This window comes from Calliopsis andreniformis, chromosome 9 (genome assembly GCF_051401765.1).
Source record: "Calliopsis andreniformis isolate RMS-2024a chromosome 9, iyCalAndr_principal, whole genome shotgun sequence".
Lineage (NCBI taxonomy): Eukaryota > Metazoa > Arthropoda > Insecta > Hymenoptera > Andrenidae > Calliopsis > Calliopsis andreniformis.
In genome coordinates this window covers 5,415,713-5,438,677 of record NC_135070.1, presented here as the reverse complement: position 1 = coordinate 5,438,677, position 22,965 = coordinate 5,415,713, and the positions used below count along the sequence as shown (strand labels likewise).

The window sequence follows — 22,965 nt, the reverse complement described above, 5'->3', positions numbered from 1 at the left end:
GTGTACGACCAACTTCGTATTATGAAAACACAAAGTAAAAAATAGTTATGTATTAACGGAGTTATATATACGTATTACAAAAAGTAATAAATAAGAAAAAATTAAAATACACTTTCTTGAAATTTTCCCAGACACAATACATTTTTAGTTAAAATCGTCAATAACAGTTAATTATGGATACTTAATAACGTTCAAATATAATTCAATTGTGTTATTAAACAATTATTGAAATCATTATTTTAATAAAGTTTAAAAACGAGTATTAATTTTTGCGCACTGAATCACGTAGTGGCGAAGGAGCATCACAGCTATTGGCGGCGTCCTATATTTGACTCTAGCAGTATATTTACATCGGGCCGTGTGATTGGCCGGGGTAGCTGATGCGTTGGGTGCGTGCGTGCGTTGTTCGTGACGTTTCATCAAAACAAAGCACGATCCCGCGGTGCGGTGAACATTTTATCACTGTGACTCGTCGCGAGTGTATCGTCTGGACGTGGTCAACGATTCGCAACACTGCCGTTTAACTGTACCCACACGAGTGTCGTACATCGGTTTCTACAGTGGAACGAGTGACCGCGACTGCGATGTCGTCTACTGTAAAATTTACCTCGGACGAGATCCTCGGTGGTAAGTAGAAGCTCGTTCACCTGAACAAAGCGAATACAGCTGTCAGGACTAACGTCGCCGCGGCCATTTCGCTTGACTGTAGCTGACGCATAAACAAACGCGATTTTCTTCGCATTTGCGTCGTAGACACATTTACCAAACGTATCGTCGCTTAGGCGTTTTAAGCGTGATCGAACCGATTCGGTTCTGAATTAATTATCGTAATGATCTTAATATGGAACAGGCATCGAGTAATTTCAAAGGTTTTGGCGCGATCATTTGTTTATTTCCAACACGACGCCGTTGGTGCAGCTTTTGATGAAATTGTTAGCTTTGGTTGCGTGAAAATTCCTCGGACGCCAATTGTTTGAAGTTTTGTCTTTGTTTCCATTTTCTGACTGGTCCCTAATATCTGAGAAAATCGATAAAAATATGCAAATATTGAGCTTTCCATGATTGGAAGTTTCTTTTGTATTATTTTTGTATCTATTGAATATGTATTGTTTTTGGTTGATGCAAATGCATATTCAGAACGTTCGATTGAGTTTTGGGGATCTTACCTGTGGACTGCCATGGTCCACCTTCAGTGATCACGTAGGTTTAGTGCATATAAACTTGATCTTTAAATAGGGATCTGTTATTAAAGCAGAAAACTGTATGTATTAGATATTTTGAAAGCATTCTTTGATTCAATAAGAAAAATAATTAAAATCTATAAAATTGTACAAAAACTTTGGTAAAAGTTTGCAATTTGTAAGATAGCCTTTTAGTTTTTACGTAAAACGAGTTAACGATAATATTCATTATTTTAAGTAATATTCACTGGATATTCTGTTCATCTGCTTGATGTTTAAATTCGCTTCTCCGACAACTTCATAACTTCATTTTACTTCGTAAATATCATTATATGATCGATAATATTTCTCTTAGATTTTCCAAACGATATACGAATGTTGTTAAAACTCAAGATACATTTATCATAATTTTTTTATATGCAATAACGTGTAAATAATTATAAAATTGGTCAGATAAGAATAGAGAAATAGAGGTATCAAATAATGGAATGGAAAAAATGGAGGAAATGATATGATTTGATATACTTTTGAATATTGCATCGATTGACGATTTACGACAGGCGATCAATCGCGTGCTGAGTAATTAGGTCACTGTCCTACCTATTGGCTTAGATAGTACTCTATTTAAACTGTTCCTAACAAATGTGGCAGTCGGCCAAGTTCAGGGTTAGGTCCCTCCATCGTTTGTACTATTTATTCTCTGTCGCGTACGTATGTACATTGTATGCTTTGCTCGCGTCGATTCAGAAAGTTGTACTTAGAGAAACGTGAACGTGACCAAAGTCAGGGAGGCTATCGAGCTATTATTGTGACGCAATGTTTTCTTCCGCTATGTGCCTATACAACAGGTATCTTCGCGCATTTCAAATACTTCGATAATTTGACCAATTACGCATAATCTAAGACGTACAAGAAGTTACCGGTTTTCAAACCTGTTGATTAAGCAGCTGATACATTTGTCGTGCCAATAAACGATAGTTTTACACCAATTATATGGAAGGTCAATATCATTTGTACGATAGATTAAACGAACGAGTAAACGTGTCTACATCGATTTCTTTGTTTTTCTTTTTTTTACGAGAGAAATATGTGATCACGAATTGTGTGATGTATACGGAGTCAAATGGAAATTTTAATATTTAGAATTACTTTTTTCAATACAAAACACTTACTACGGTAATTCAATATACTTAATACATATTTAGTGTTTAATATATTGATTACTGCGTTTAAAGCAGGTAGAATACAACATCTGTAGTACATTAACTGTTTACTATATTTTCTATATAATTGTTTTTTCAAAAATTAAAACAAGTGGAAAATCTTCAAAATTTAGATATTTTGAATTTTTGAGAAGTTGGAAAGTTAGAAGTCTTCTGCATTGAAAATATAAAAGAAAAAGTGTTATAGCTGTGTCATGCATATCTAGATACATATAACTGAGGTGAAAAGCATAAATATTATCGACAATTTCTGTACGACATGATTTTGAATTGTTACTTCTGCATTAAGGTTACTTTATGGTTCCTCCTTTCTCAATACTAATATTCTGTGTAGCATGTCCTGTCAGGTAAGGATTAAATTCGACTCGAGAAAGGAAATGAAATGAAACGTTATTCGAAAAGTGCATAGCCACTTTACCCAACTAATCTTTGAATACCAGGAGAAAAGTTCATTCCTGGATAAGTCAGCCTTTTGACCGTCTCAGGGTTTATGGGTTTATTGTGTATTATTCTCTTGGTCCCTTCTCCTGTAAACTTCGCCCAACAGCTGCATACCTGCGTTGTTACAAAAGAGAACAGTTATGCACACCACTTTGCGGACCTTCCACTTGTTCATATTTCTTCCCTTTCGAATTACTTTCGAACGAAAGTAAACGAGATAACAAAAAGAGAAAGTCTCCCGAGACATTTTGCACAAAAGTAACGCTAAACTTTGAAACAAAATATTGTTTATTCCTCTTCTGTGACAACGATAACGGAGCGTAATCAAGTCTCGCGTCCAATTTTTGGAATATTTTTGCAAAAAATATTTCCAACAGCCGTAGTTGTTCGTTATTTTTAATATTATTTTATTACTGAACACAGAGGATTACCGATAACCCGATGCGTGTGAAAATTTAATTGGATGTGTTGCTTGCGGTGCGAAACTTTGCAGGCTCACAATACTAATTGCATTAAATTAAAAATGTTCAATCAACAGAAGCATGGATTATTAATGTGTACGGCATAAACAGTGATTTTCAATTTAGATTATGTAATTTATTTGCACTGTTTCATCGTTTACGAAAACGTTGATTATCAGGTGCTGAATACTAAATATTTATCACTTTTATTTTCATTTTATTTTACCGATAGGATCATAGTAATCAACTATACTCCAAAATTTTCTATTTGTTTTTTTAATTTAGGAGAATACATTAAATCAGTATAAATTCGAACTAAACACGATATTATTATGTTGACCCTTCGCCTGTAACCTTATTTTTACTCTATTTTAATGCCTTCGTCTGCAAAGTAGGTCGTTTAAGTACATATAACTTTTTTTATATATCTGTGTTTTAAAAAATTCCAAAAATTCTTGTATATTATAAGTTTCTAGAGTATCATTCAACAGTTTCTTTAGCTATGTTACCTGTGGCCCCAGGCCCCGTCTCCCTTTTCACCGTGGAGAAAATTCAAAATTCAAAAGTTTTCTAAGTCGTAAATCACCCAGGTTGTAGGCAAGGGTTAAACAATGATATGTCGTATGTAATAATAGACTCTTTTTTTTATAAATTCAATCTTACGAAGTGGTGAATCGTATTTCGAAGACACTCTATATAACGTTGCTTGATGTGCCCGCAGTTCCGCACGCCTCTGGTTCGTTGGATTGAAATGACGTGACCGATGAAAACGGGACGCGTTTACGTCTATTTTTAACACCCGTTGGCGGACTTTAATTCAATTGATTAAGGCCAGCCACCCGTTACACCGTGATTTTGTGGCACGTGATTTTCCGGCGTAGTCATCTCATCTGTGTCAGTAACGTCCTGTCTCTTGAACAGAGAGTCCTATTGTTATAAGGGTTATCGATCTTGAGAAAACTTTTTGGGTCATCTGGTAAAGTAATCTTCTTCTAAAAATTACTGTACCCATAAGATCAAGTATTCGAAAGTTCGAATTATTCACCATTGGAATTTAGCTTTTGTGCTTTTATACAAGTAACAAACATAGCCTTCGATATTTTAAGGGGTAGTAGGAGATCCAAGTTGGGGCACAAAATGTCCTATGACATAGTGTCCGATTTAATTTGGTTTTGCAACAATACTGTCTTAAATTTAACATACCTGTATTCTAAACTAACAGAGATACAAAACTAAATTTTTTAGGTAAAAAGGTTTTTAAGAGGTAAATAAAAAAGCTAACTTTACAGGTGTATTGAAGGGTAGAAGTAGAGCAAAAAGGTCTCAATACATTTTGTTGTATATCTTACGGTTTAATTTTTATACAGCTTTAAAAGTCCGCGATCCATTTCTTACAAACATCTCAGATATTTAAAGCTTTATAAAAATAAAATAATAAAAGATACAACAAGATGTATTAAAATTTTTCTGGTCTATTTTTGCTCTTCAATGCATCTTCAAAATTACAGAATCCTCCGATTGTTAGTTTAACACATAGGTATGTTAAATTTATGGTATTATTATTGCGACACAAAGGTAGATTATAGATATTATGACCTAAGAAATTTTGTGCCTCAATTTGAATCTATCATCCCTTAAAATATGGAAGGCTATATTCATTACACCCTATATGTAGATCAATGAACATATCACTCTAAACTTTAAAGTCTAAAGTAGGTACATGTATTATGTGTTTTGTAAACTTTTGTCGCATTCTTCTTTTTCTTCAGTCGTTAAAGCACTTTCCATTTGTACAGTGTTTCCAATAGGGATGTCGATCTCAATTCGAAATCAGGTCAAAAATTAAATAATTTGAACTGCTATTGATATAATTATATTACAGATTGGGTTATTAAATTGAAATATAACTTCGTTAAAATTAGTTTTGTTCACATGTTATCTACATATTTAGAATGCTCATTTTCCAAGAATCTCAAGTATAAATTAACAGAAAATAGTGTTGAGGACTATTTATTTAAAGCTTTAATTGGGGAATAATCTTTCAACAGATCCTGGAAATACATACTATGCTACATTATTTATAAGTTAGTTTCTTTTTTATAATTCTATTTATAATTAACTTTCTATGTTACATAAAAATTGAAATGATATTTCATATTGTATACTGAACATGTTTACTATTGTTTTCTTACAGAACATTGTAAAATATGTATCAGATTCTTATCTGTCTTCAACTTCTTATATAATTGAATTAAATTGATTTCAATTATCGATTTCTGGAAGCTATGTAGTTGAATGCCCCGCTTTATCGAGATAGTTAAACAACGTCGTCCTTTGAGAGCTACTCGAGTTGAGCGCTAATAGAAGTCTGGCTTTATTTACCTCAATTTGGTTCATACGATATCCTACGACGAGATTTGGTAAGAATAGATATTTGGCTCGGAATAACAGTTGACCATTCTTCAAAATATCGAGTGTTTTGCGTTTTAAGTAACTTACCCTCAGACATGCAGGAAATTGAAGCAGTTTTATGCGAACATGACGCTCTTCAGAAACGAATCAGGATCGAATTATTGCAAAGAAACAAAACGAACCACATGAATAGTATAGCGTGGTGACCACGATCTTGGACAAAAACATCTGGTTTACTTACACGTTTCGCATAAAATTACTCTCGATAGTTGGTGTAATTGAGCATGTTTGCTTAGACGTGTTTGCTTGGATCGGTATCAAAGAGAGAAAGCCGCGTTGTTTTCAGAGTGCAACAAAGTGCGCCATATTGTGGCGATACACTCACAAAATTGACCTTGGTACGCCCGTACTTGTTTCGATCGAGTTTGAATACATAACTGGTAAGTTTTTTAGTAGCTTTTGTTCATTTACCATAAAATCGATTCAGTGAAATCTGTTTATAGTGAATGAAAAATAAATATAACAGAGAGAAGGATATATTTATAGAATGTTTCATCTTTTTGGAACAATTTTTTAAGAACGTTCCAAGAAATTTTTGGAATTGTAGACAGCTGAATTAATCATTGTTATTGTTAACTTTATTGATCACATTATTCTTGAAACTGAAACTCCTGTAGTGTATTTAAAAGAATTGTTTAAGAATTAATTACGTTATACAATTTTTTTCTTTCGTAAATGCGTTTACGTTAAATCTTTGTGATGTATGAATTCATTTTATCCAAAATGGAAGAATTTTTATAGGATACATTATTTTCTTTTTGAATCAACAGGTTGAGATCTAATTATATTCAGGACACTGTTGAACGATACGTTTTATTTTCCTTTGTACATCGTGCACAACAGCATTTTCTTTGGCCTATTTGTCGAATAATGTTTGACAATTTTGCCAGTTGTCGTATTCGCCTTATGTTTATCTTAACCATTTCTCTGGTAATTATGTAGCGACAATTTTCTAGTTTATTGATATGGACCTTGCTCTTACAGCAGTTTCTGTGTTCCATTTCGCTATTCACTTGTTCTAATTTAATTACAACAAATTTTAAACTAAATTCGCTACACGATACAATTTAATTTGAAAATGTTGAACGTTGGAGAATAAAATGTAGAAAAATGGCGATCGTCAAATTCATTCCTATAACAAACGAAAAACTGTTTGTTTTGTCTATTTTATGGGGTGTCGAATTTTATCGTATAGATGTATCAAGTTGTTTTTATACGCGTGAAATCCTTCGAAAAATATATTGTCCCCTTACGCCATACATCCTTAGTATCATAACCTATGAGTTATATTACATGTTCTTTTTAGGTCTGCAATTGGTCACACTAGCAGTGCATTTGTATCCAATCGCAACATTAGTTAGAAAATTAGAAATTTCTAGCATTTTCTATCTATGTATTTCTAAATTTTCATAGTTTCTTTAAACTCTCCAAAAAACTCCTAAAATAGTTTACAATTTTATGGAAGAATTGCATGGAAGAAAAAAGAATGGATGAATCATTTATTTTCATAGCAATTTTAACGTACACCAGGCTTCGGAATTAACTGCTCTTTTCGGCCGATTTTCGAAGGCGACGCCTCCTTTCTCCCTCGCACGTCACTTCTCTCTGCGGCGGCCCTAGTGCTCGGAAGGCCTCAGGCGCGTGCCACAAGAATCGCGCGTCAGGGGATACCACTGACAAAACAAAAACGCATCAACAATAGTACCTCATGGGTGATGTGGAAATCTATTGATATAAGTGTCGTCGCCCAAATGCGCCACGCACGATTTTTGTGGCACACGCGCCTGAGCCCTTTCGAGCACTAGGGCCGCCGCGGAGAGAAGTGACGTGCGAGGGAGAAAGGAGGCGTCTCCTTCGAAAATCGGCCGAAAAGAGCAGTTTATTCCGAAGCCTGACGTACACAACTTTCCCCTTGTTCAATATTTTGCTGTATATATGTGTAACCAACCTAACCGCGCAAAAAGTCTAAAAGAGTTTGAAAGGGTCGAGATGAAGGGGGCTGTTTTGTTCTAGCAGTATCGTTCGTACGTTGACACAGAGAATAATCGATCAGACATTTTACGTATGCATAATGCTAGGTCAATCGTGGTATAGCTGCGTTCGCTAGCGAGAAAACAATGCATTATACGATAGCCACGTCAGAATTCATGGACCCTGACCATGACCTTCTTCAATAATCGAGTCGAAGATTATACATATTGTTTGATATCATGGTCATAAAATGATTCTGTTGCACATCTTTAGTAATCTATCGTGGAGGCTTGTTTCATCTTTATTCTTTCGGTGATATTTATAGACACTTTTTCTGATGGATCACGCCTACATGTTTATTTTTAATACTTCCTCGAAAAGTAGGATATATAATAAAATAGTCCACGTCGGTTATTGAAGGAAACTTTACTTCGTGCTCATTTCGTACACAGTACACAGTAGAAATCGATACGGAAGTGAGAGACTGCACAGTTGCTAAGGTTTTGCTTCAATCAAAGCGTGTCCGTTGTGCCTATTAAGTTTTCAGGTATACCTAACAACTTCGCAGGTTAATAGCTCCTTCTACCTGTTCTATCCATTGAATGACCCTAAAGCCTCATTCAGATTAGTCAAGTTGGTTGAATTCGAGCAGTTTGAATGCAGACAATTTTTGAAAACTTAACCAGTGTGATCGTGTTACTTTATTTGACTTGAAATATTCTTTCAAGCTTCATGTGAAGTTGAAGTACTTTGAACTTGTACCTGATTTGAAATACACATTGATGGATGTATATGCACTAACACGCTTGAATTTAAGTAACCTGACTTGTGTGGAAACAAACTTATACCAAGTTACATTGAAGACACGTGGTTTGAATGCAACTAACTTAACTGATCTGAACAAGTCCTTCGAGTAACTTGTGTAAACACAACATTGATATCAAGCTATTTGAAGACTGGTGATTTGAATTCAAGTACAGTGAAACCTGGAAGTTCGAATGCACTTTGTTCTAGGATACGGTTTGATTTTCGAAAGAAAATTTCCCATTCGAAACAATTTATGTTGAATTAATTCCAGACCTCCAAAACTGATACAATACGACAAATTTTAAATGTCTATTTCAAAAGATCATATTGTGAAATACGTAATGATAAAACACGTTCAATAATTAAATGCTTTTATTTATAATATATAATGAATGTATAAAAAATACTGTATAATAATTAATTGTTTTCATCTAGAATCCACAAGTGGAGGGTTGTGGTTCATTAATATTTCCATCGTCTAAAGTCTAAAGAGACGTGCGTGACTCTTTATTCAAGTTTTAAAACAGAATTTTCCTCTGATTTTTCGTTTGACTTTCAAATTATTCACACTTCGAGGTTCCATTGTAATTTAACTAATCTGAACAAACCCATAGAGTGACTTTTTCCTTTCTGCTTTTACAGAATCATGGGTGGAATTGAACGCCATACCAGACAGGGTAACGCCGTTACCCTTTAGCAGTGGCGGAGAAGAATATTTACGACTATTGAGAGAAGCGCAAAGGGATTCAACACAATCGTCAGCCAGGCATTCCTTAGCATCTTCCCGCCGAGACACACCAAGAGATAGGTAAGATTTCCTTTCACATTGTAAGAAGTTTTCGTGTTCATGTATACATTAATACATAAAGTACACATTGGTCAGTGTAGTTGAGAGATTATCCCTTTGAAAGGTTTCAGTATTTCCGTCGGTAGATAAGAATTTAGGAATTGCTTTGTTCCTCTTAATGGGCTCTGGAATAGTTAAGACTGCACGTTCATATTTGAGTTTGAGAGAAAGCAGACAACTAGAAAAAGTTTGACTTAAGAGGTTGCTCCTTGTGTGGTTGCGTGCAGTAACCGTGAGAAAGAAGAAAATTCAATCTCTTCGAGGATATTGATGTACATATTTATTATATATACGTTTAGTTTTTTGTTTAAATTCAAATATTGTTATTGAAAATATAATTATAATGCATCAATATTCACCTCAGTACTCCTTGACTGGAAAATGCGAAGAAAAAAGCTTGAGAAATGTTACAGTAAATTAAATCACAGAAATTATGTAAAACTTGTTTCTACTTCAAGATATATTTATCTCTGAAAAGGTTAAAAAATGAAATTGTTATTATAAAGAAACGAAACAGTAAACGAGTCTGTGCTAATTTTTAGTAATGAAATATCACTTACACATCACGAGTATATCATGAAAAATAATCAAAATAATTGCTATTTTGGGGGAAATAATGTATCATAAATTCTCCTATATAAGATTTGACAATCTCAGAAAAGATTGATTTTATAACACGTAAAGCTTAATCTTTTTTCTTGGAATTTATTATTTAATAAACTTTACGGTCCTCCTCATGCCATTTACTGGTAATGGAATTACCTACTGCATTCACGTACAGCTTTCAAAGCTATGAGACTGTATTTTCAATTTCTCCCTAATGTTTAGAATAGCAGAGATATTTCTGTTGAGGGACGAAGTCACATAGCCCAGACTTTAGGTATATGTATACACTAGAGTCGGATGTAAAGTCTAGGAGGAGAAGAACTTTTTTCGAACGATTTCTTTGTATTCGTAGGCGGCAGGGTACCTCAAGGACCGGCAGATGAAAGAGGAAAAGCCAAACAAGCTAGTCTTTTCTTTTTTGTCCCCTACCATCTGTCTGTACAACTTTTATGGAACTCTCATTGTTAGATACATTTTACGCATAATAGGTTTAAAAACATCGTGCTATACTATTTGAATTCATGCAAAAGGTTCTTAGGTTACCCATATTTTTATTCAGAATGTCTTATGTTAATATGTACATGAAAATACCTTACATTTTAATACAAATGCATTGTTAAATTTATCAATCCTAGATTGTTATATATTAACAGTGTAAATATTACCTATATTTGTTTGCACTAAAAATATCTTCTGATCAATTTGTACAGGAAGGTACTCTTTCTACAGAATGACGAGGAAAGGGTCAGGCCATTTCGTTAATTTTATAAGATTATTATCAGTTCTAATATCGCACACCCGCAAAGAAAGTGACACAACTCTTTGACTTAAAACATGAACTGAGAACTTGAAGAACATGAACTGAGAACATGATTACTAAGAACTTTAGTAACTGAACTTTGAAAAAAAGAAAATTCGAAGTCATTTAGTTTTTCGTGATTTAGAAAATCTTAAAAGATTAAAACATGCTTTTTAGTTTCCCGCGAGTGTATGATAATAGCATACGTTCCTGACGTGGCCAGATGGTACACACAGATGTGAAGTTGAAACGCTGCTTAGAATCTGTTACTTTGTGAAAATAGTTTTATACACTTGACTCAAACTCAGAGTACTTATGCACGTTGAAACTGATTAAGAACAAGATTTTTTCCTTTTCATGACGTGACATTGTTTTATTCTTTATCGCTAGTAATGGCGCAACCTTACTTTACGAACGAATAATCTATACAAATTTGCAAATCACTAATTGTAAGCTGTGTGACAAAACATATTTCATCGTAAATTTACTATGTACATGTATATTACCTTATGTAGGGTGATAGTACAGTACATTTTAGAGCTAATTATATGTAACCTATCGATCTAAAAATTTTACGACAATTTATAACATTTTGCTTCAGAGAAGCAAAATCCATCGTGTTCATATTTTCTAACTTATTAACTTATCTCAGACTTATTCACGAAATAAACATTACAAGTTACATCGCAATTCTTTCCCTAAACTTTCCAGATACATTCAGATAAGAATTGTCACAGAACTACGCATATCTATTTAGTTCAGCAATAGATACCTACGTCATGAAATCCGTGACGATGCGAAGCGTCTCCAGTGAATCTTACAATTGAGATAACGCTAAGCTAATATTGGATTTATTCTATTCATTCTTCCTAAACTTTGCTTATGAGCGAAAAAGCAATAACATTAGCGTTTTTTTGCGACGTTTAATTTGCAATTATTCCGCAGATGTTCAATGAAGTCATCCCTCGAAGCTACAATCTTACACTATCGTCGTAGCTCAGTACTAATGATAATAAAAGCAGAAGTATCGTACGATGTAAAGGTTACTCGATACAAAATCATTCTTGGTGTATATTTAAAATTGTCATGAAGATATCGACGATGAGTCAAGCATGAGGAGAGACAAGGGGAATTTTATTTTCCATGATAGCAATTAATTACGAAATCGAAATCAAAAAAATTGAATTCCACTCTGGATTGTTGTTATTGTAGATATGATTGTTACATGAATTATATATGCGAAAAATTTTTTGTGAAATTTGTGAAATATTCTATTGCAGCCCCAAGAGTCCACCCAACAGCCCTAATACGGAATTTTCAACAGAAGACGAGCTGAAAGGTGTCTATATAAATTACGGCTGCAACAAGGTCAGTTTTACTATCAATTTTTAGCATACTACGTCATCTATTCATATGATTTCTGCCATAACTGTGCCTCACTCAGGGGAACACGTGGATCAATGACTTCTCCACTGTCAAGCCCCCTTCTACGTAATTTGTATCACGAGCTATACATACAACGCGTGTCTGATAACAATTCCTCCGTTATATGTTTCGTCTACGAAGAGAAAGTAGAAGATTGTATTAAAAGGTTTTTCCATTTTCCTTCCCAACGGAACGGAAAGTTGATGGACGTTCAAACGAAGACAGACAACGACGTCGCGATCATTGTTTATTTATGGTTTACGAGGATTACATTTCTCTGGAGAATCACGAATCTGAGTTGATCTTTATTAAAAAAAAAAAGTAACACGTTCTTATCTATGTTGCGTTTCTTCAAAAGCATCGCACGAATCATAAGCTGCATCTTGACAGTTATCAGTTTGTAGCAGGTATATTGTTTATTTCGCCTTGAAAACGCGCGATCGCTTGATTATTATCGTGTGAACAGTGTAGGCCGATTTATCTTCGAAGGGGCACCAGCGAAAATAACAACAAAAGACAATTGTATCAGGACCGTATGACTAATACTACGATAACGAGTCATAAGAAGAGTCGAGACAAACGAAGTCGAGCCGAAGTGGGGCGCACTGTACGGCAACGAGGATTTTCGATGCGTCAGTTGCTCAACCGTGTTGCTCGTCCAGCAATATATGCAACTCCTTTGTGTATGCTTGCCTCTTTATGCAGTCGAGGTCTTGCAAAGTAAGAAGGTGTACATAATATCTCGGCTTCTATGAGAATTCTTACCTATAGTTCTCTCTGTTCCGGTCTTTCAGATAAGCTACTAAAAATAAAATATCCGTGGGTGGCATTCTTCGACAGTGTTATCATTAACGCGACGTTTCTTTCCGTTTTCAAGCTTATTTTTTTTAATTTCTCTTATGTTGGGGTAACGGTATCTTACATGGCTTAGCAAAAGTTAAATTGCTGTCAGTTGAAAGATAATTGATATTTTTGCATCTAATTTCTCAAAGTAATTTTGTATCTAATAGTCATAAAGTAAAGAGGAATTATTTTTTTCATATAGTGTAGATTAAAAATCAGGGGTCTGAAGAGCTTTTGTAAAATCATTTTCACGTGTTTTTATTACTTGTTCTGTTTATAAGCCAAAGTGATTGTAGCTTCATTTTTTGAACGTTTGAAAATTTTAATGCCAAAGCATTCATGTAGGTATTGTTATGTGATAACAATACTAATTTAAATTGAAACCATTACCCGTATTAGAAATATTAGAGGTAGGCGATATTAGGAACACGCATGTTTAGAGAAGAAAAACGCTATTTTCATTAAGAAAAATATTTGAATCGATTAAACTGCTCAAGCACATTATTAATTGGATAATTCTGATGAATATTTGTATATGCATGTACGAAAGTCTTTAAAAAGAACACATTTTAAAATATTTGATTCCTACTGAAGAGTTGGGACCAGCAATTCTATGCATCTCGCATATAGTTTCGAGATTCTTCGAAAATGGCTAACTTTAGACTGCTACTGTTTTTCATCTCACCAATCCAATTATTTGATAATAATCTACCAAAGCTAAACAAACTATCAAACTGGAGCTTCAAGGCTTGAATCTCCTAGTATTTCGGATAATCGAACTTCTGTCACAGTGTTGTCTCAATAGAAGCTCGATGATAGACTCAATTTTTCTTCGAACTATTTTTCCGTCTAACAAGAACCTCGATCTAAAAAATTCAAACTCAACTTGGCGATGCAAAAATTGATCTTAAAAACAAGTTTCTTACGTCACCTAAGCTTCCAACTAGTTCCACGTCGCGAGCTTATATCGTGACAGTACTGTACATACTCTACTGGAATCATCCGCCACGCAAAAAGCGGAGTCTGACACATAGGCTAACGGCCTGCGCAGAAATCTTGACCAAGGCTACTCGCGCGTCACCGGTTGGCGTGCTGTTCTCGCGAACAGACGCGTGTTTCGTTACGAAACCACGCACGCGTACGCAGACGCACATGCGCGTACGCTAAGATCGTTCACCTGCGTTTGTGTTCCCTAGTATTACGCGTGTGTTGTGTTACAGTTGCGAGCAGCGGATCACGCGATCGCGAATCGGCGAATCGGCGTCCTCGACGTTTTACGCTTCTCATCTTCGCGCAAAACCGGTTTTCCCGTATGTGTGCGCATGCCCGTGCCTCCTGAGAAGCGGGCTCGACTCCGCGACGCGAAATACATATTTCGAGATACACGATATCTGATACCTTGATACTTTCGATATCTCGATGCCTGCGATACATTACATTTCTGTCAGGTTGAGACGACTAGTTATGCTTATTCCGCATGGATGCACTCGTGTCGTGGCGTGGAATGCGACGAACTAGGCTTTATGACTAGAGTTGTATGCGGTAATTTTGCATATTGCGGTGTAGGTTATGTAGGTAGAGGGACGAATGTTACATGGCTCTTTCAGCGATACTGTTCGCGCGCGTTTCATCGTTTCAGGGATCATTGTCCTCTTACATAGTGGTTTGGAATGAATGATAGGCCGCGAAAAATCTGAATTTTATACCGTTTTTGATCATTTAATTTTTAGTGTTATTAAATTTATAAATTCTTGAGGATTCTTGTTTAGAATAATTATCTATAGAAATTGTTTAAATAAGGTAGGTGACCTGAAATTCGCTATGCTAACATTTTAAAACGTTGTATGATATTTTTAAATACATATGTAGTGAAGTTATTGAACGTTTCATAAAGCTTAGAATCTTGTCAGACATCCACAATAAATTATTATAAAAGGGATTTTGAATCATAATTTACAATAAAATAGTAAAAGCCTGCAATTAGCGAAATTGCGTACTCCGCGTATGACAGTTTCACCATATTGTAGTGGAAAGAACTGCTAACTTAGGTTATGAAAATTCTTTTTCAGAGTTTACTAATCAAACTGAAAGGATTGTCTGCCCTAGTACCAAATTTGCATACAAAACAAAACAAGTCTTACTAAACAGAGAGTTTCGTGTAGCTCATCTTCAACTTCTTACGCGATTATGTCGCATTTTACAAAAATGTTTATTATTCATCAGCATATTTTAATTTTTGGTTGAAATGTTATAAAACGAAGTTCATTCTCTCTACAAATCTTACATTAGTGTTAATTTGTGATTTTAATTGTGAGTTATGAATTTCTCATGAAATTGGGGTCACCTACCTTAGATTAATCCTTCTAATGCCAATCAACAACATATCGTTGTTGGCTATATTTACAACTTTTTCAGCGGACACTAAAAGGGTTAATTTTGACATAAAAACGTGTAAACTTTACCATGTTTAAAAATGTCAAATTGCGAGTCATGTTTCTCCTTGGTAATTAACTACACGTAGGTAATTAACATTGAATCATTTACTGATTCATGGATTTTGCAGGAAGAATCGTAACATTATAATTGCAATGAAAAAATTAGAAAAATTTGATAGTCTCAGGTAGTCGTACTTAAAAATAGCTGTTTTTTAATCTTATTTTTTGGAATAGAAATCATCCTGATATATTGAGGTTGTCAGGGTTTCACTATCAATTTGTAACTTGCTGCTCAGTTCTTTCAGTAGTTACTACTTTTTGCTACATTTTTTATAACTACATTTTTTATAACTACATTTTATATTTTTTATAATTTTGAAGTTAGTGGACAGTTTTTAGAATATTTACAGACTAACCACACTTATTATCTGGTTATTTAAACTTATTTCTAGAGTGTATTCGTTCTTCTTCGAAAGAATTTCGTATTATACAAATTTTATTGCAAATGAAATGGTGTTAATGAACTTGTTCTCAACGATTTATACACCTTTAAGATAAGATATAATTTTTTACAGCCAGCAAATTGTTTTAGAACACTCTGCATTATAACGAATATGGATTGTATGTATGCATCTCAAACGATACATAAGTTAAAATATAGAGAAAACTGATTCACATAAACAGAAGTATCTTATTTTTTACAGTGATTTCCGTCACAGTCATTTAATTTAAATGTAGTATTCTTCTGTACCATCTCACCTTTCGTATGAGCTCATAAATTTTGTACAATTACATTTGCAATGGTAACGTAAGGTTATAACTTTATGACCCCTGTTATTACGAGTTTTGTTGAGGTGTAAATCAAAAGATTAGTGAAGTTGTAGTATATTAAAGACAAAATGGTCTTTGCTAGCGTTGTTTTCAATATTTTTAGATTTAATTAAAGATCGCCTTTTATGCGATAAATCATGTCATCAAAAATACGCGTGCTAAATTCCGTTAAATTTAATTGAATGGATTTTGAGGTTAAAAAATTAGGTTGAAGTAAAAAAAATGAGGTTAAACTTTCGTCGTCTGACGCAATTTACAGTCGTTTAGCAGGTTTTCTGTTCATAAGCCGTACTTTTATTATTACAACAATTTAAAAAAAAAATACTTTTTACGCGTTGTTTTAAAGGCCTAGGCTATTGTTTCCTAGGAAATAATGTATCGGTATTTTGTAACTGTCAAGGTAGTGTAACCCCTTATTCGAAAAAACTTCCTTTATCGTTGAGATTAGAATAAATAAAATCAATATTTGCGAAGGCTGATTAGGTTGGAGTATAGACTTTGCGATAGTTTGTAGTTCCATTACTACGATGATCAATATTTTAAGCTAGGAAGGAGAAGTGCGAGGAGGGAAGACTTCACCTTATCAAGGCGACAGCAAGGAGGTCTTCTAAGTCGATTCTTCCTCCGACCCGACCTTATTAGGATCGCAGACGATCGGTGTCAGCGATCTCGTTAAATTTTATTGTCTCTATCACAAGATTCTGTCTCATATTCACATTAATTTTATTCACATTAATCATGTTCACTTTTCATTATAAACTTGTAATGTATATAAAACATGTTTAGAAATAATTAACGACGAAGTAACTAATTTTATTCAAAAGTCAGACGTAATCTGAAAATTTAGCGCTATATGTTTCCTTTCTCACAACTGGTAATGTTAAATTTTACCGATTAACTCATTTCCTCTAGTTAATAAATTAAGTTAAAAATTTCTTTTTCTCTTGGTAAAATCGATTTCCTTACAATTTCTTATTAACGAAACTATATGGTAAATTATTTTCGGTATTTTTATATGTTTTTGTTGCATATTCATGTAGTTATAATATTTTTTTTATAGAAGGTTCTGTTACACATTTCGACTATATTTCTCCTAATAATACAAAATCTAAAAGAAATCGATTTTTTTACCAAGAGAAGCAGAACCATGGTTATATTTTGACTGCTTAACAGAACACCGGTTAGCTTAACGATATTTTTTGAATTCTTATTTTAACAGACCCTAGGTTGTTATTTATTCCTTTATTTCGAGACGATAAAACGATCAACGCAAAGATTGAATTCCTGGTAGTATAGTTCCCCGAGCTGGAAAAAAACTTTCATAAATTAGCGTACCAACGGGTTGCTGCGAGGGGTGTTGATGAAACTGATTTAGGAGCAACACATGGGGTTTCCCCTAGTTTACCCAATGCGTCATTAACAAAGATTTAAGATTTCCTTGTGACACGCAACTGAAAATTAAGCTCTTCGAAAGAAAAAATTTTTTAAATATAAACTTGACTTTAAATGAGCGCAATCTTGTGTGTCGTGTTCTTGGATAATCAGAATATATTGCGTGCTATTCAAAGCTAATTGAGTACTATCTTTAGAAATAGAGTGGTCGTATAATTGTAAGCTGTTCGATTACAAAAAAGGTGGTTTTTAATTATGTTTATCTTGTATGAAAATTTCTTACCAACATTTCTATTAAGAGACTTCATGTTCAATATTTGTAAATAGTATATTATATCTTCGTATTTTTGGCATATTTAAATTAAAAAAAAAAAAAAACTCAGAACAAGTTAAATTACGATGTTGGCAAATAGGATTTTATTGTCTGCGTTGTTTGGAAAAACACATCGTTTTTCATGTAGCATAGACACCAGTGAAACAAAAATATCGTTGAGCTAGTCTCCTTTTATATTATAATCCAATACCATTATTAGACCCCCTGTTGGTCTTGATAAACGGTGACACGTTATCATTGATAAAGATAAGTCCTCAATCTAACACGCACGGTCATATAAAAAAATCTCGTAAACTTTGAAAACTGAGGATCCAAATTTTCCACAATAATTTGTTTAGGAAACATTAAAGTCAAGTATTGTTAACGCGCAAATAGTAGATTTACTCATCCAAAAATCCGCGCGATCGAGGTTTGTTTACAAACGTAAATATAGGTTCCGTTTAATTACGGCGTAGTGTATACAAACGTATCTGGCGATTGACGACAGTCGTGTCCGTGTCGCGATTGGCTTGCAGCCAGTACGAGTTATCCTTGGTGGCTCTCCTCGTACTCCTCTCCAAGTCATTCATAGATAAGAGGTGCAACAAGACGCACGAAAACGTGCTTTTCATGGCCTTCGTTTGGCTTCTTTCTCATCACTATCTAAACAAATATTTTTCATCGTTATCAAAGATTAATTACACTCCTCGAATTGAAGTGGAAATCTTCGTTTCATAACAAACATTTCTTACACCAAGGACCCGTGGGGACGAATTATCGGTTCCTTGTTTGATCGATCGAAAGCGGGACTGATTCACGGTGACTATCCTGTTTTCGTTGATGATAAGGAATTAATCGCTTTCGCCACACGTTCGTTTGTTTGAAAGCGCGCGTCAGCCGAGACGTGAAGTGGAAAACCTGAAGCGAGCTTTATGTTACGCGTGTGTAAACCGGTAAACCGATACATGTACGCGACTTCAATTGACAATGCCATGCATAGAGACGTATGCATCTTCGGTTTCAGAGAACGTCACAAGATCCGCACCATACACTCCTCTTTTAATGCTTTTAGATTAACACTTGACGGAGGGGGAGTTCCCCAAGCGATGCACCGGTACTTGAACAAGCTCTTCTATCGCGATATGTAGAGCTTGAAATATTGACATCGAAAGTAGATGGTATAGAGTAGAGTAAACGCCCTAGTAATCGACCATGGTACTTAAACACTAAAGCTGATACATTAAGCGTATTAAGTAATTAACGCATTAAGATCTAAAATTGTGTAAATACAATGTTATTGAAAAATGTAAATGTATCCATTCTATACACTATATTATACCTGTATTTTATATATTATTTTGGGCAAAAAAAAGTTTTATAATAGATACTGTATATGTAGATATATTGTAGATAGATCACTAAATGAAAAAGGTTTACAAATCGAAGTATCGCTTGCAAAAACTGGTGTACTGCAGTGTTATAAATACTTCAATTTTTTTAATTTTTAAGAAATTTTCATAAAGAAAAATTGGCAATGAAAAAAGATTAAAGTAATCGTTAGGATCCTCTTTCATAACAGTAACGTCAAAAAATAGAATTCAGTCATGTAAATTCATTAGAAAAAATAGTGAGTCGAATGTTGCGTTTACAAAACTTTGGGCCACAATGGGTTAAACATAAAAAATAGTATCATGAAATAGTACCTATATTTAGGGGCGTCATAAATAATTATTGAATTATTTAAGTGTCAGGATATGCATTTTTAGATTGTTCATTTACTGAGTCATTTGACATATTAAGTGTTTGGATAGTGTGTCATTTATCTTACACAGGACTAATGGTTTAAACGTTACATTGTCCACGTGGACTGTATGTGGTACGTAGCGTTCTAAACTTACAACTAGACACTCACAGCCCATCTATTAAAATTGAACTAGAAATAAGGAAAACTTGAGGGAGGAAAGACTGATGAATTGAAAAAGAATAAAAAAATTGTATCTCTTTTTTATGTTTGGATTTTCTAAAATGATCTTTTAAAATATTAAAGTAAAATTCGCAAAAATGACAAAGTTACAAAGGTTTTATTAGATGTAATGTAAAACTCGAAACTGACCGCTTTAAACTTTAAATGCGTTTTTCTCGAAACGAAATTGCTCGAAAAATATTCTTAAAAAAAACCTTTATTTTTAACCGTCACAATAGTTTCCCACTTAAGGAAAAACGATAGGAGCATATTTAATAGTTTACAAATTTTCATTTATAATATTTGATATAAAATACTAACAGTATTTAAGAATTAAAGTTATTTCTCCGTGTATAAACAATCATGTATATAATCTCACTGATAAAATAGTTTCTATTTATACATTTTTATGTTTAGAAGCTGGACGCTTATAATGGCCTACTGAAACAGTTAAGACATATTTTATGTTAATGTTTCGGAAGCCTTTATCTTTTGTGGCGTATATTTGGAACTGGTCAGTCTGCTGATTACGTCAATATCACTATTGTGAGAGACTTACACACTGTAGAAGATAAAAGTTTTCAATATTAACTATATCTTGAAGTATTAATTATACGCATACGAAGCAATACACTTTTAGGTTCCATATTTATTCAATTACATAAGCTGTGTTTAAATGTGGATGCATAATTTAAAAAACTTTTTACACGTTCAAGAGTAGCATGAGTTAACAAATGTTTTATTTTGTACAGGAAACGGAACTCTTGGATAAGAACAACGACTGGATCTATGAATGGAGTTCGCGTCCGGATCAAGCACCTCCAAAGTACGTAAAATATTTTATCATTAAACTGTTTGAAAATTCAAGTAGTATTAACTTAAATTACCTAATCTGTCTCTAAGAATACTCTATTATAAAGGAACCATATAATACCATATATTACCATCTTGTGTTACAGGGATTGGAAATTTAAGCATCCACTGGGAACGAATAAAAGGAAATCCTATAGCATTCGTACAACAAAAGTAGGCAAGATCGGATTGTTCTCTAAGGAGGTCCTTTATACTCTTTTCATTACAAACATTCTGTCTGTCTTGGTCGGCGCTGGCTTGGGGTAAGAAGGATTTTTCTTAGCCACGTATACATGTGGTCTATTTCAATTATTTCCTTTTCTTGTTACGAGCAGTGTTTTTAATAATCCGAAATGCGTTTGCTTCACAGAGTCTGGCTAACCAGGCGAGGATCGATAACGTCCAGCGTGACCATCGAGTGAAAAGACAACCAAGCACGCGTACGTTTGGATTGCTGCGCTTGAATTTGCACGAAAACGGAACAGAAGTTTGGTATATGGAACTTTAAAGAAAGACTGAAAGCCAAGAGGGTTGATCGAGCCTAAAAACACACGCAACATACATTATTTCGATTACCCCAGTTTTAATACTAGCACGTTCTGTCTTAATCCTTCCTTGCCTGAGAAACTTAACGGTGTACTTATTGAACGCCGTATCATCGTGTAATTCGTACGCAGTTATATGCTTAAGGAGAGAATACAAATGCAAAAAAAATATATATAATATATATTAATAACATGATTTATCATAGTTTAGCATTGTTGAGGAAACAAAAACATGTCCATTTTATACAATTTCTAATACGTTTCTGTCTATGATAGTGTATAGGTATAGTTGGATAGTATTTATCTATAATTAATGTTTACTTGTTACTTGAAGAAAGAAGGAAAATTATGGGGAAAGAACCATTATGAAAGACGAGAATAGAAAAGACCACAGTGTGTGTCGTTTGTGTATGAAGACCTTGCAAAGGAGGACGATAAGCATAATAGCGAGGAAAGTGTCTTACAGGGAAAAAGGAATTGTAAAAATTCTGCTGTATTGAAACAGATGTTCAATATCGGCACGAGTGTAAAAGCGTGATAAACGTGTATTGCAATTATAAAACTTCCTCTTTCGACGAAGTAACGACTGAAATTTTTTAAAACTTTATATTATCAATTATATTAGTTGATTTGGATGATAAAACAATTATTTTGTGTTTCGTTTTCCTATATCCAATTCTGAAACATTCTGTCACAGTTGATATAGCATAAAAAAAAAGTGCAAGTTATCTTCTTAATTTTTTCTTCTTTTAATGTTCGCCCTTCATTTCAATTGGCGTATTTCTGACCTTATTATGCTTTTTGCGTAAATCAGCGCTATCCAGCCATGGAAGACTACCATCTTCATCGTCTAAAAATCTTAAACGTCAATGAAAGATTAAAAGGGGAAGTAGGTGATAGAGGGGCCCCGCCGTTGGACAGCGCTGCCGCAAATAATATGGATGATACGCTTTAAATATTTAATAGTAATTTTATACAGCGTAAAAAGTTTTTATATTGTACAATACATAAGTTCAAGGTGATAACAGCATAGATAACAAAGTATCGCAAAATGCGTGAAATAGAAAAAATGTTACATTGTGTACATCTCAATTTTCTCGTTTGCGATTGAAACAAATTATCTATATTTATCATATTACAAGATCTTTAAGTCAATTCGATTATACCTCGAAAGTTAAGTAAAACTTTTTGCATTAGCAAAACTACGCTTCTTCGACGGAATTACAAATCTTTTTCTTGATAGACCAATGCTGAACGGCATTTGTATTAAACTATAATAATAATAAAAAAAAAATGAATATCTTGAAACAGATTTCATAACACTTTGACATTTTTCTATGCTCTATCGCGTTTTTCGCGGATAACTTCGCAATGATACACCCTTCGTACCTATATCCTATGTATTAAACGTAAGATATTGTACATTATCAGATAACGCGTATTCGATGTAAGTAGGCATTAACCATGCAGGTTTTTTTGTATTTACAATATAATTATGTACATTACACGATCCTCTTTTGCTTTCACTTCTACAAACCTTCGATGCGTTTGAATAATT

At 34.0% G+C, this 22,965-nt stretch overlaps 1 protein-coding gene across 1 annotated transcript; it reads left to right on the top strand.

Moving 5' to 3' along the window:
- Positions 1–443: 443 nt before the first annotated feature.
- Bnip3 (BCL2 interacting protein 3) lies at positions 444–22,917 on the top strand. The gene is made up of 6 exons (XM_076385191.1): positions 444–627; positions 9,199–9,364; positions 12,089–12,176; positions 20,763–20,836; positions 20,970–21,125; positions 21,233–22,917. The coding sequence occupies exons 1-6, from the start codon at positions 585–587 to the stop codon at positions 21,282–21,284; spliced, it is 579 nt and encodes a 192-aa protein (XP_076241306.1). The 5' UTR covers positions 444–584; the 3' UTR covers positions 21,285–22,917.
- Positions 22,918–22,965: the final 48 nt, after the last annotated feature.